Source organism: Halichoerus grypus, chromosome 6 (assembly GCF_964656455.1).
Source record: "Halichoerus grypus chromosome 6, mHalGry1.hap1.1, whole genome shotgun sequence".
Taxonomy (NCBI): Eukaryota; Metazoa; Chordata; class Mammalia; order Carnivora; family Phocidae; genus Halichoerus; species Halichoerus grypus.
The window spans coordinates 7,451,847-7,465,357 of record NC_135717.1 but is presented as its reverse complement, the minus strand read 5'-3'; the positions used below and the strand labels follow the sequence as shown (position 1 = coordinate 7,465,357).

General features: G+C 60.4%; 2 protein-coding genes across 6 annotated transcripts; both read right to left on the bottom strand.

Annotated features, from left to right (window-relative positions):
• Positions 1–66: 66 nt before the first annotated feature.
• TRIP6 (thyroid hormone receptor interactor 6) lies at positions 67–3,882 on the bottom strand. 3 transcript variants are annotated; one of them, XM_036073390.2, is made up of 9 exons: positions 3,424–3,882; positions 3,043–3,170; positions 2,834–2,959; positions 2,169–2,546; positions 1,771–1,864; positions 1,486–1,655; positions 833–1,011; positions 437–557; positions 67–338 (listed from the first exon to the last, which is right to left on the bottom strand). In XM_036073390.2, exons 1-9 carry the CDS (start codon positions 3,530–3,532, stop codon positions 207–209), a joined length of 1,437 nt encoding a protein of 478 aa, XP_035929283.1. In that variant the 5' UTR covers positions 3,533–3,882; the 3' UTR covers positions 67–206. The 3 variants fall into 3 exon arrangements, with proteins under 3 accessions (XP_035929283.1, XP_035929285.1, XP_035929284.1); XM_036073392.2 differs by having other exon boundaries at positions 3,043–3,120; XM_036073391.2 differs by lacking the exon at positions 437–557.
• A 94-nt stretch (positions 3,883–3,976) lies between these two features.
• On the bottom strand, positions 3,977–13,327 carry SLC12A9 (solute carrier family 12 member 9). Of its 3 annotated transcripts, none has more exons than XM_036073373.2 (14): positions 13,204–13,327; positions 12,241–12,460; positions 11,877–12,011; positions 11,298–11,429; positions 10,585–10,893; positions 9,779–9,886; positions 9,536–9,647; positions 8,792–8,949; positions 8,591–8,673; positions 8,297–8,421; positions 7,973–8,165; positions 7,627–7,801; positions 7,233–7,379; positions 3,977–5,283 (listed from the first exon to the last, which is right to left on the bottom strand). In XM_036073373.2, exons 2-14 carry the CDS (start codon positions 12,419–12,421, stop codon positions 4,382–4,384), a joined length of 2,760 nt encoding a protein of 919 aa, XP_035929266.1. In that variant the 5' UTR covers positions 12,422–12,460; positions 13,204–13,327; the 3' UTR covers positions 3,977–4,381. The 3 variants fall into 3 exon arrangements, with proteins under 3 accessions (XP_035929266.1, XP_035929265.1, XP_035929267.1); XM_036073372.2 differs by having other exon boundaries at positions 13,200–13,319; XM_036073374.2 differs by lacking the exon at positions 13,204–13,327 and adding an exon at positions 12,571–12,635.
• Positions 13,328–13,511: the final 184 nt, after the last annotated feature.

Here is a 13,511-nt window from a genome sequence, read left to right as displayed (position 1 = left end):
ACGGGCGCAACAGTTGTGCTTGCGTGAGGCTGCTGTGAGAATCAGATGAGACAATACACTTGAAAGTGTTTTTGTAAACTCCTGAGGGGTTATTATTTCATGATTGGAGGAAGAGGAGACAGCATTTGGTGACAAAGTTGTAAAGGTGGCTGTCAGGGAGGGTAGCTGATGGGAAGGGGGAATGTAACAGGTGCTTCTGGGAAGACTCAGCAGTCGGTGGTGACGGTGGCTGAGAGCTCCTGGATGCGCCAGGCACTGCACGCCTTGCACAAGATGTGCCCATCCAGCGGGTAGCAGCCCTGACACTCGCCCTCAGAGGACAGCAGCAGCCCACACTCCTGTTAAGACGGAAGCAACAGCTTTCTATCAGGGTTCTACCATACCCAGCACCCCAGACCCCAAGAACCTCCCCTTCCCCTTGCCCAGGCCCCCTGACCTCGCACTTATAACAGCCAATGTGAAAACTGCGATCCAGAGCAACGATTCGTACAGTCTCCTCCTGACCTGGCTCAGGCATGATGGCCCCACCACACACTGAGCATCGTGGGGCAAACTTCCTGGGGGGGGGGGGCAGGGGAGGGAACCAAGGAGGTTGTCAAACCCCTGAGTTGGAGGAGACTAACAATGGAGCCCAGAGAAGGTGGGATATTCGAGGGAATGGGAGAGGCCAGAGGTATGGTCTTGGATCTTAGAAGGGAGAGAGACGGGTAACAAGAAAGAGACAAAGCCAGGGGTGGGAAACTGGAGAGGCTGGTACTGGGGCATGAAGGAGAAATGAGGAAAATGGGGAGGGTCAGACACCCTGAGACAAAGATGGGAGACTCAGCCCGACCTGTGGAAGTCCTCGATGCAGTGGATCTGGCTGGTGGCATCCACTGTGAAAGGGATACCATCGAGGCCACGGTGACACACCACACAGGTGAAGCAGCTAGGATGGTAGGCCTTTCCCATAGCCCGCAGGATCCGGTCCAGGATGGGTTGGGAGCACGTGGAGCACTTCTCCAGGGTGGCCTATTAGGAAGGAGGGTGGGAAGTTTGGGGCTGAGGCGGCCCAGGCCAGGCAGGCACCCTGCCGGCCCACCCGTCTGTTTTTGTAGCTCCCTGCAAGGGATTCAGTGAAAAGTGGCCTTGAACAGATCTGAGTACGAGTCCCAGCACTGCAGCTTCCTAGGGAAGTGATTTAGTGTCTGAGCTTCGGTTTCCTTCAGTAGGAATAGCTGCTTCACAGGGGTGGCGGTGTGGGAATTTAACATACATCCCCGTAACTCTGAAATAAACATCTCACGTTTGTAAGGGACTATTGTCCTTTCCCTCCGGCAGCCGGTCATTTAGCTACTTTCCTCCCTTCTTTCCTATCAGTTTAGTCCCCCGGCTTTGAGCTCCGTTCCTCTCTTCGGCTTGGACATCTAGTCCCCACCTCAGCTGGAAGCCCCCTGCCTCCGGCTGCTGACTCCAGCTCCCACTCCCCCCAGCACGTCCGCTCACCACGTAACAGCTCTCACAGTACGCTCTCCTCTCCACGGCGTAGAAATGCTGGCCCCGAAGCTGGGCCCGGCATGTAGAGCACACAAAGCAGCCAACGTGAAAGACGCGGTCCAGGGCCACAACGCCAGCCCCGTCCCCAACCACGTCTTCTCCGCAGCCCCCACAGCGCCCTGGGGACAGGGAGGGACAGGGTCAATCTGCGCAGATCAGGAAGGTGGATTCGCAGTCCCACTGACTCTCCAGTCCCCTGTCCCCGCCACCTCTTCCCACCTCAGGTCAGCTCACCGAAGTACTCCCCAGTGGGAGGGTGGTTCATGTCGTGCACCAGCTTCTTGGTCAGCCTCTCAAGCTCCTCCTCAGGAGGCTGGCTCAGGGGGACCTGTGAGGGGGGAATCAGGGGGTCGGTCCTACCTCTAGCTCCCTATGCTGTCAAACTTCCTGAAGGGGACCAGGCAGTTCCACCCAGAAAGCTCATTTGAGGAGGTCTCAGCCCAGGGCCCAGGGGCGCACCCCCAGGAGCCGACATAACAGCTCCAGCACCTCCCTCTTGTATCTCCTGACACATCCCTAGGGGATCCAGAGCTCCAACACCCCAGGCCTCTGACAACCAGGACACTGAACACCAGCCCTGCCCCACCAATCAGTGTCTGTGAGGACCCCCAAATCCCAGTACCTGGGCTTACCTGGGGCCCGTACCCGCGTCCTCTTCCTCCTCCTGCAGCCTCCTCTTTACCCCCTGGCCCTGGCTCACGGTGGCTCCTATAGCCAGCCCCCCAGACGTCACCTCGGCCTGGGAGAGGGAAGTGGGCGCCCGGGAGGGCCCCGGAGGCCTGAGAGGCCCCCCGCCTGGGAGGGCCGCAGCCTCTCACTGGTTGTGCCACCTTCACTTGCACAGGGAAGGCAGGGCCAGCAGGGGTGCTGGCTGTAGCATAGGAGGCCGGAGTGGGGCCCCCATAGGGGGATGCTGAGAGCTGTTGGGGAGGAAGAGGAACACCCCCTCCATTCGGCTTCAGGGAGCCTGAGCCCGTGCGGTAGGCATGGGGCTGAGGGGGCTCATAAGCCTGAGGAGAAACACAGACCAGGAGTGAGCAGGCCCATTCCAGGACACACACCTGGGGGAACCCCCCGTGTGTGTGACCCCAAGGTAAGCGCTGGTCTTTGACAAGGGCTCACACTCAAGAGGCTGACAACCTAGTAAGCTCTGGTGGCCCAGCTTCTTCCATGCTCCTGTGTGTATCACTCACACTGGGGGTGGGGGTGGGGGGGCGAGTTTGAGAATCTAGAGAAGGGACCAGGCTGGGGAGTGGGGGGGAGAGCAGGAGACAAGGAGCAGGACAGGGGGGGTCACCTGCCGGTCTGACCGCCGTGGGGCATGCCCACGACCTCCATCCAGCTCAGCCAGCATGCTGGTAAGCGAGTCTATCTCGGCATCCAGGCTCCCTGGACGCAAGGCCCCCCTATCGGGGGGGAGCCCCTGGGGATGAAGCAAAACAGGGAGAATTCAAATCACTTGCCCCGGGTGCCCCCACCTCCCACCCCCCCAATTCCAGTTCTCACCTGTGAGCGCTGGGGTGCGCCATGGCACCCCACCCAGGCGAGCCCCCGATCATCTGGTCCCCCGGGGGCCTGGTAACACTGCTCAGATGGGAGGGGGCAAAAATTGACCCTGGGGTGGGGCTGAAGTGCTGAGGTGAGGGAAGAGAGAGCCAAGGTGGGGATGGGGAAGGAGAGGAGGGTGGCACGTGTGGAGGCTGCCCTCTTGGGTCCCTCTTCTCCCCTCCCCCACACACCTGGGGTCCGAGAACAGAGCAGGAGGGGCAGGAAGCCAGAAGGGCTTCAGGGAAGGGGTGGCAGGGACAGGCGGGAGGCAGGAGCCAGAAGGCAGAGGTGAGCGCGGAATGGCCAGTGGCCTCCTTGGCGGCACTGGGGCTGCCTTACCTGCTCCATGGGCTGGCGGCGGCCCCGGGGCGCCTCGAGGGAGTGCTCTCCCCTGAGGGGCTCTTGCAGGCTCCAGCTGCCTTGGGGGGAGCCAGGTGGGCCCCGACATGGCCTGGAACAGGGGACTCCAGACAGCGGTCAGGCCCCGTGTAGCCCCAAGCCTGTAGTCTTGACCCCTTCTCCCGTCCCACACCTCGTTTGGAACTCCGGGAAAGAAACTTTTTCTGGCTTTTTTTTTTCCCCTTCCTCCCCAATTTTGGGGACAGCCACGCCCCCGGTGACGTCACCGCATTCCTGGGGGAGGGTCACGTGGCCCCCTAGGCCCTAAACCGCCATCCCTCCCCCAGTCAGCCCCCTCCTGCCGAGCAGGGAGGGCTTTCCACGGCCGCCTCCGTTTCTATCCGCCCCCCCAGACTGGCGCCCCAAGTCCTGCACATGGCCACCTCGCCGCTGGGACGCTCCAGCACCGCTCCTTCCCACACTCCCCCATACAAGATCTCTCCCTCTTCCTGCCCCACCTACCCCTCCCCCCCAGCAGTGCTCAGCCAGCCCGTAGTGTTTCGGTCTTTTATTCACGTTCAGCGGTTAGAAAAATAAAACAACAAAAACAGCACAACCTCAGGGGTCTGCGAATCTGTTGGGCGAGGGGAGACTGAGGTAGCTGACAGTCAAAGCAGAGACCCAGCCTCCATCAAGGCACCGGTGAAGGGAGGGAGGCCAGTGGGGAGGGCTGCTGGCTTCCTCCCCCAGCGTGGTGGGGACGGGACCGCTGCCCTGCATGAGTGCCCTGAAGCCCCTCTCCCAGGGACAGATGGATGCCCAGCCCAGGATCCTCTAGTCCTTCCACCGGGCTCCACACCCCACATGCGGCGCAGGCGGGAGGCTGCCCTTCCCTTCCACATCCACTAATCAAGGTGGGTCCCTAGACCCGGGCACCCTCTGCTTCAGGCCCCGGGCATCAGAGATCAGTGCAAGTGACGGGGGTGACGCCATGAATGAGCAGCGTGGGGCCCAGATCACGGGTCAGAGTCTCCAGCAGCGCCAGGTAGCGAGTGTAGCGGGCAGCATCAGCCGGCGGCCGAGGCAGGTACAGGAAAGTGAGGGCCGTGGCAGGCCCACCCTCGCCATCCCCACCCTCAGGCCCCCCGGGCCCTCCTCCTCGGCTGCGCCCCTGCTGGGCCCGAACCAGGGCGTTGGCACTGCTCGCCAGGGCCTCTGCCTCGGCGTCTCCCCGCCTGCCATTCACAAAGTCCCCTTCCTCCTCCTCCTCCTCCTCCTCCTCGGGCTCCCCAGACCCAGCCCCCTCGCCCCACACCACCTCCTGCACTTCGGCCCTGATCCTCAGCTGGCTCAGCAGTGCCCGGAGCCGCCCCTCAGCCGCCCCGGGGGCCTCTCGAGGCCCCAGGCACAAGAAGATCCGGAGCCGGGCGCTATGCCAAGCAGGCACCATGCCCAAGATGGTTGCCATCTGCAGCAGGAAAAGGCCACACACGTCCACGTAGCCGGGCCCACCCCGGGGCCGCAGCAGGTTGAGGGGCCACACGTCCACGTGATGTGGCGGAGAGGTGCCCCCCGACCCCCGGCTCAGCCGCTCAGGGGGCAACGCCCCACAGGCCCGGGCGAGGACCACATTCTTGTTCATCTTGAGGGCATCTGCCACTGTGGCCACATAGTCCTGGGGACTCAGAGCCCGGGGGCTCCCAGGAGCCCGGGGTGGAGGAAACAGGGAGCTCAGGGCTGGGGACCCACCCTCCTGGATGCCATCAGCAGCCTCGGAGAAAGCCGGGTCTGTCAGGAAGTGGTCCTGGGGTGCAGCATCATCGTAGAAACCCAGGACCAACGTGTTGGGCTTCATGCCACCTGGGGGCAGAGAGGGGGAGGTGGGAAGGAACCGACAGGAATCAGACTTGCAGGCCAAGTTTACCCCACGCTAATATGCACCCACTCGGACACGCTGACAGCGACACACGTCAGCCATCAGGTATGGCCTTCGCACCATGCTTGGGCTCTCCCAGCAACGTTTCGCACGTTTGCATAATGACTTTTAGTTTTCCCAAATGCTTTTGCATGCATTTATTTGTTGCATCTGCATGACTAATCTCCCCCACTTAAATACAAGGCGAAAGTTCGCTTCAGGAGCAATTCTTCTTAACTAACGAGCACTTCCGGTCCACGGCAGTGGGATGCCTCTGCTCCGAGCTCCTAGCTGCACACCTTTTTTGTGATGGAGATGAGGGTCGACTCTACTGGCAGACCAGACCCCCTGAGTAGGCAACAGTCAAGCTCATGGCCTCAATCCCCAGGGAAAGAGCACCCCAGCCTCTGCTGGGGGAGGATGAGAACTGGCCTGATCTGTTCCTACCACGGCAGGGCCTCCAAAGCCTGGTCCCCGGGGAAGAAACCATCTGCACATACTAACCAAGGGCGAGGTCCTGTTGAAAACACTGTGTTTTAACTCATCTGATTCTTGGAGCAACACTATGAGGTAGGGACTCTTTACTCATCCCTTTCACAGATAAGCAACCGGAGGCACAGAGCAGTGAAGTCACTTGCCCCAAGGCTCACGGTCAGAAGATACTGGGGTCCGCAGGTAAACACAAGGTACCCAGCACCAGAGCCTATTCTCTGAGCCCCCGACCTGTGTGTGTGCGTGCGTGTGTGTAGCAAACACAATGCCCCAGGTCCCTGCTGACAGTTCCTGGTTTTTAAATTTTTGAACAACCAGTGTGAAATTGGATAGCCCCCCCGCCAACGCCCACTTTAACAGGGCTGAATTTACAGAAAGACTCTGAGGTCGTGTCTAAGGCTTATTTCTCCTGAAACAGACAGGTTGCTCAAAATCCACCAGTAAATCAAGTTCTACACTCCAGGAGGACTTACTATTTAGAGGAAATCCTTTCCCTTCATTTGAATCATTTTTCCCAGGATAAAAGTGGCAGAAAGTAGTGGTCTCCCGGCACGGTTTCCCCCACAGAGGGTGGGGCTGAGGAGACACCAGGCTCTCCAACAATGCTGGACAACAGCCCAAAACACCTGTGCGGGTGTGAACTCCAGCCGATCTTGCAAATGAAACTAGTCACCCCTTCCTGAGCATCGTCCAGAGTTCTGATTTACACCGAACAGGATATTGTCCAACACTTGAACCTTAGCCAGAGCTAAGTGGAGAAGGGAGTATGCACTCAGGGAGGGGGCTGACACCCGCCTGGGATTGAGAAAGAAGGTGGCAGCTCAGCGTGGGTTTGCAGGAAGCTGGGGTGCAAGGCTGGAGGCCGCGGCACTAAGGCAGGGTAACGAAGCAGGGAATCAAACACTCGCTCAGAAAGCATCAGCCCCACACACCCTCTGCATCCTCTGCGGTCTCTGGAGGCCAATGTCACACCACCCCTTCCTTCTCCGTCCCTTCCAAGCCCCAGCTGAGATACCATCTTGTCACCAGCCACATCAGTGCATAGTGGTCTTGAAGTTGGATGGCTGGAAACCATCTGCCCTAGATTTGATGGAGCAGCCCCCCAGCCTCAAGTAATTCTCCCATTGTCCCCAGACATACAACATGGTCTTCAGAACCTGTGCCCTAATTTTGGGGTCAGGAAAAAAAAACCAGCATCAGTGGCACCCATCTCCAGTCCTTAAACATCTCCTCGGGACTTTCACACCATCTGTTATCTTTGAACCTGAGCTGCATCTTATCTGAACTGGACCCTGAGTTCTTTTCGGAGTTTGCAGTTTGTGGTTTACTCTCTGGGGGACGGTAGCAGAGATTGAAAGGGGCCACAGAGGGGGCTGAGGGGACCCAGGGAGGAGTAGCTCACCAAGGCCAGAGATCCGCAGCAGATGCTGAGCCCCCTGGCGCACAGAGGGCGAGAGGGTAAGGTCCACAAAGGCCTTCACTTGGGCTCTGTCCACCAGGCTCAGCCATGCCCCATACTGGGGCTGCACAGGGTCAGAGGGCAGGCAGTCTGCAGAGAAGGGAGGCAGCAGATGTGGGCCAAACCCATGTACTTTTCTCCTAGAATCCAAATCCCCAGTGGGCCAAAGAAAAAGGTCTGGGCAGGGTTCTGGCTGGTTGGAAGCGTCATCGGGGAAGATGCATGAGGCCTCTGGACCCAAAGAACACAAAGAGCATCTGAGGCAAGAGGGAGAAGGAAGCTGGGGAGGGAACGGGGGGGGGCACGGGGCGGGGGGGACGTGGCGGGGGCGACTCACCAAGGTCTCCCAGAGTGACATGTCCCAGGACATAGAGGCCCCCCTTCTTGAGCTGGTTGGCCAGCCGCAGCAGAGGCAGGGCTCCCCTGGGGTTCCCCACCAGGAGCAGCAGCTGGGGCCGCCAGAACTTCACGTGATCCTTCCGGACATCCAACCGGAGCAGGTACTTTCGCACCTGGGACCAGGGGTAAGGTGTGGAGAGGAAGGGCTCAAGCGGGCAGCCCCCACTCACCACCTCTCGGACAAGAACCCCGACTCCAGCCATGGCACAAGGAGGCCTATTTGGTGGGGGGCGGGGGGTTCCCAGACTGCCTCCCCCCCTCCCCCCCCCTCCGAGCCCCCCAACCTGGTGGAAAAGCAAGGCCTGGCTGACGTAGCCCCAGCTGCTGGGGCCTCCTCGAGCCGTGAGCAGGGCGGAAAGCAGGCCCATGAGAAGCAGGGAGCCGCCGGCGGCCCCGGGGCTGATGAGGAACATCATGAGCAGGCAGGAGGCCACCCCCAGCAAGCAGGTATGCCAGGAGAACAGGCTGAAGGTGGGGCTGGGGTGGGGGAGAGAAGGAAGGGCACTCAGGGCCAGCCACTCCACTCCGTCTCCAGCCTCAGCCCCCCCAGACTGAGTCCTTCCGACTCCTCCCTCTTTGTCTCTGGGGACACGGGCATCTTCTCTCACCGGAAGTTGGGGGCCGAGGCCCACTCCAGGCTCAGGCAGGACAGGTCCACCGCAGCATAGGCCACCAAGTAGAAGACAGTGACCACAGCGGCCAATGTATTCAGCTTCCCAGCCAAGAGCACCAGCTAGACAAGGACCCAGAGGCTGGGCGTTCATGCATCCCCCGCTAAATGCCAACACATCCTGCCTTTGTGGTTCATTCACCCAGCCCAAGCCCAAGCCCCTCCTGGTCCTGGGAGCAGAACCAGGCGGGGCTTAGGGGAAGGGGAAGGACAGCTTGAAAGGAAGGCTTACCTGCACTAGGCCCCAAGAATAGAGCACAGCTCCCCAGGGGTTCCCTGTTCGGGACACAACCTTGGCCGGCGCCAAGATCATTCCTGTGCAAACAGAAACACGATGGACACATCAGCCTGGGCCAAGTGGAGACCGAGACAGACATGGGGGAGCAGGGAAGATGTGTGCTCAGAACCGGGCAAGGAGCAGGGGATGGCGCACCAAAGAGGTCATCCTGAGCCAGAGCGTGGAGGATGCGGGAGGCCCCGATGAGTGAGCTCATGGAGGCTGAGAGCGCCGTGGCGTAGATACCAATCAGCACCAGTGGGGGCCACAGGCTGATGGCGCGAAAGAACCCGTAATCCTCCTGCAGCAGGGTCCTGGGGGGGAGGGAGAGGAGGATGCAGATAACACACGTGCATCCTTCCCAGGGCCGCTGTGAGAAAAGTGCTCTGACTCTACATGAGGGTGAGGAGCTGGGTAGTCCTGGGTATTCTCAACTGACCCAGCCCTGATCTCAAAGCCCATTGTAATACATCATGTGTGCCCGGAGGGGAAAGACATGGTATTCGCTGGTTCTCAACGGGCTGCTTTGGGTTTAATCACATGGTAGACATTCCTAACAGTATCTGCACAAGAATCCAAATATTTACAGAAATACAAATTGATTAGAAAGCCATCCCCCACCACCCCCAAACCAAGCGCTACAACAGTCCCAGGAACACAGCAAATACTGGCTACAGGCTGGCGACCCGCATTTAGCCAGCTATCCCCATTGGGGACAGCGGCACTTCCTTCTCTCTCCCAGTGGGATAAACAGTCTTCGTGTTCCCTGCACCCCGACAACAGGGGTACCTGCCCCGCCAGCCCGAATGCGCTGGGTGATCCAGGTGTGGCAGCCTTGTTCCATGACCCTGCTCCACCCCCTCAAGGGCCAGGCTGCCCCCCCCCTCCCCGCCCCGGCACCTGTCACAGGTGAAGCTGGAGAGGAAGAAAAGCAGGGTGTAAATGAAGAAGGTGTAGGTGACAGCGACAATGGTGCCCAGAGGAATGGCCCGGCTGGGGTCCTTCAGCTCCCCTGGAGGGAGAGGAGCAGAAGAGCAGAGGTCAGCCCTCCACCATCCCCTACATCCCGGAGCCCTCAGCACTCCCACAGGGGCACAGGGTGGCCGTCCCACACCCCAGGGGGCGGTGGGCAGAGGCTCTCACCTGACATGTTGGCCCCCGCCATGATGCCCGTGCAGCCGTTAAAAAGGACGGCAAAGACGCTGGCAAAGGTCATCATGGCCCCCGTGGTGTAGTCCTTGGCGTAGCCAGCTGAGGGATGGTTCCCAGGGAGGAGAGGGCGTCGGGATCCCTCACAGGGATCCAGGCATCTTGGCCCTGCCACCCTCTCACCACATGCCCCAAACTCCCACGCCTCCCCCACTACCCTCCCCAAGACCCCAGCCCTGACCGGCCACAGGCCCTGGCTCAGCTGGCCTCACCACCTCCTTCTCCCTACCCCCGCCCCATTCTCCTCATTCCTCCCTCCAGGCCTTCGTCCTTGCTCCTTCCTGAGACACCTTCCCGCTGGCTCCTACCTGAAATCCCCAACCCACCTCAGGCCACCTCCAGCTCCACCTGCTTCCCCCGCCCCCAGCCCACACTCAGGCCTCCCTCCTCCCTGTCTCCCTACACACACCAGGACCGTCCCCAGACAACCCCTCGCCTGACTCTCATCCACTTGAGTCATTCTTGGTCTTATTGTGCCATTTAATTGTTTTCTGAATGCCCTTTTTATCTCTCTGACTAAAAAAATTCCTCTAAGGCAGGATCGGTCTCGTGGTCATGCTGGCGCCCCACAGGGCCTGACACACTGGCCAGATCCTAAATGACCTGCACTGTTCAGAGATCTGACCTCCTGACCCTAATTCTCTCTGACGTCTGTTCTCATCCAGGGATTCCAAGGGCCCGGCTCCCTCACGGGCTTGCCCCTTGCCCTGAGAGCCCTGTCACCCCTGTGCCCAGCTCACCACCCAAGTTGGCCTTCAGAGTGCTGCTGTTGAAGCCAGTGAAGTGGCCGACCTGGGGCGGCAGGGAGGAGCCATTGGGGCCGGGCCGAGGGGCCAAGGTGATGCTCCTGGGCCCCACAGCCACAAAGCTGACCAGCACCGAGGCCAGGGATCCAGAGACCAGCAGGAATGTGAGGAAGGAGGCGCGAGCATAGAGGCCAGCGCCCAGTGTGCAGACCCCACCCACAAGGCCCAGCAGCAGGGAGCCGTAGAGCAGGCTCCAGCCATAGCCCTGGGGCAGGACCTGAAGCCCACTGGACCGCGCGGAGTCTACAAAGAGGAAGGAAGAGAGTTAGAAGACCAGACCCCCAGGAGGGATCCCAACCATGAATCAAAGCAGGAACAAACTCCCTCTTTGGCCCCACTGTCTTCAAAGGCTATCTTGCCCACTCCCCTACTCAACTGTCCTCCAGCATCCTACCCCTCCCTGCTGGATAGCACCAATCTTGCTCTGTTGATTTTAGGGGTGCTAGCCTGGGCTTCCCCAACCAGAGGGTAAGCTGCCTGTGGGCCAGGACTATCTTTCAGATGTCCCCATGAGGCGGGAAACACAGGAGGCGCTCAAGAAAGCCAAGCTAATGGACCACGCGGCCCTTCTTCTAGAGAGGGCTCTCTCCCTCGTGACCCCAGAATCCCAGACCCCGCAAACCCGGAGAGCCGCCTGGAGCACAGACCGGCCCCGAAGACATCGAGCACGGCCTCCACCAGCCCCAGGAGGGAGACGGCACAGCCACAGACGTTAGCCAGGTAGAACATGAGGCCAATGCTGCCCCCAACCTCAGGCCCCAGCGTCCGGCTGATCATAACTAAAAGTGGAAGGAGGGGGTGAGTGTTAAGGGAAAAGAGAGCGAAATGGAGCAGGAAGAAGGGTCTGGGCACAAAGCACTCTGCAGCCCTGTCTCCCTGCACACACCAGGACTGTCCCCAGTGTCAAGTTGGCCCAGTGCAGCCACTCCCAAGCCACGTGGCTTTACGCAAGTCACTAATACTCTTGAGCTCCAAGTTCCTCATCTGTAAAATGAACGACCGAATTGACAAGACTGTTGGGAGAACCACAGTGACAGCTGGGAAGCACCTGGTGGAAAGGAGACTAGCACTAACATACATGTAAGGCCATGTTGGTCACCTTCCCCATATCGGCCTGCCTGCTGAACATTCATTAGAACTTGCCTCCCTCTTGCCCTGCTCCCGCCCCATCTCCTCCCTACAAGACAGAAAAGCCCAGACCCCAGTCCATCAATGTTGGAGGATACAGTAGGCGCCGCCCCCCCGCACAGCTCCGTTGGTGGCGATGGCACAGACAGAGAGGACGGTGAGCGCCAGGATGAAGTAGGCGACCAGGAGCATGGCCAAAGCCTGTAGCAGCCCAGCATGGCCCACCACGAACCCTGGGACAGGAGTGGCAAAGCAAGTCAGAGGGTGGCTCATGCATCCCACCACCACACTGGTCATCAGTATCAGTTACCTGCAGGGCAAAGCTAAACACAAGGCCACGGGGAGCCCTCTCCCCGAGCTCTTCATCCACCCACTTCTCCCAGGACCCTTCCCCCACCTCATCCCAGTCCCACCCCTCCCTCACCCCACTGCACCCCTGAGGAAGCCCCACACGCCACTCACCAATCCTCAAAAAGACAACTATACTGAACATGGACAGGACCGTGGGCACCACCACACCCAGGAAAGTGGAGAGCTTCCGGGCAGATGCCCCTCCAGGACCCCCAGCCCCATTGGCAGAGAAGGCAACCCCCTCATCCCCCAGGAGCCGGTAGGCCAGCAGAGGAGAGTTCTCACTGGCCATGGCAGAGAGCAGGCAGAAGCCACCAGTGGGTTATGAGGCCTGCAAAAGACAGTTTGCTTAATGGAAAGCAGTTCCACGGAGCCCCTCAAAAACATCTCTAACCAAACACCTGGGAAACTTCCCCAAAAGGGAGAGCTGCAAGAACTCACCAGCAACTCAGAAAGTTCGTGAGGGGCACACTGGTCCTTGCCACTTCCCAGGACAATGGCAGACTCCACACCCTCAGCATTTGGGTACCAAGTCCCCTCCCAGCTCCTGGGGACCACCACCCCCCCATATCCCTGAGACTAAGGATGGCAATGGCTCTGAGAAGAGTCAAAGCTACTCTCCCTTTTCAACTAGCAGTGCAAGAGGAAACAAATCCCCTAAAAAGGGAAGTGAGTTCTGGGCAGGAGGCCCTCCTCACCCCCTCCTCCGGTGCCCTGAGCTGTCCCCCTCCCAACTCCCCCAAGCAATCACCTCGCCCGTGGCAACGAGAAATTTCCAAATCTTCCAAAGCCCCGCCCTCCATCAATCCTCTCTCTCAACCCATTTCAAACCAGCTCCTCTCCCCCCAGCCTCACCAGATTCCTCCCACCCACACGAGGCGCCCTGCAATCTCGACCAACCCCTCGACTACCAAAACAAAGACTCAGGCCAGCAACATAAGGTGGGTCCTCCTCCCCCCCACCCCGGTTCCTGCCCACTTTCTCCCCGGGAGGGTTGGAGGGGGCCGAGATCCGCTTCTCTCCGGCCAGGCGCATCCTCACAGCCCGGGTGCGGCAGGGCGCTCACTCACCCACCCGGAGGACGCAGCCGCCCGGGGGCGATCCCCGAGAGCCGGAGGGGGTCCGCTACGGGCCGAGGGGGCGCGGGTGCCGGAAAAGCCAGCTGCAGCTACCGGGATGCCAGGCCCGGAGCCCGCCCCCCCAGCCCACGCGCCCCATTGGTCCCCGGGCCCAGCCCCGCCCCGTGGGCGCGCCCATGAAGCCCCGCCCCCTCCGGGCTCTGGGGGCCGGCGAGGCTCCGGCTCCCACTCCACGTGCGCCCGGGATGCTTCCGTAGGTCGCCCCTGAGGCCACGGTGTAGGCCACGGCTCCTAAGGCGCCCA

Coding starts and splice junctions, on each gene's coding strand:
- TRIP6 (XM_036073390.2), bottom strand. CDS start 3,532: ATGTCGGGGCCCACCTGGCTCCCCCCAAGGCAGCTGGAGCCTGCAAGA. Junction 2,547..2,833: donor CACGGCGGTCAGACCGGCAG/GTGACCCCCCCT, acceptor GTTTCTCCTCAG/GCTTATGAGCCCCCTCAGCC. Junction 558..832: donor TGCATCGAGGACTTCCACAG/GTCGGGCTGAGT, acceptor CCCCCCCCCCAG/GAAGTTTGCCCCACGATGCT.
- SLC12A9 (XM_036073373.2), bottom strand. CDS start 12,421: ATGGCCAGTGAGAACTCTCCTCTGCTGGCCTACCGGCTCCTGGGGGAT. Junction 11,430..11,876: donor GCGGGGGGGCGGCGCCTACT/GTATCCTCCAAC, acceptor TTCCACTTTTAG/TTATGATCAGCCGGACGCTG. Junction 8,674..8,791: donor GGCTCAGGATGACCTCTTTG/GTGCGCCATCCC, acceptor CTGTTTGCACAG/GAATGATCTTGGCGCCGGCC.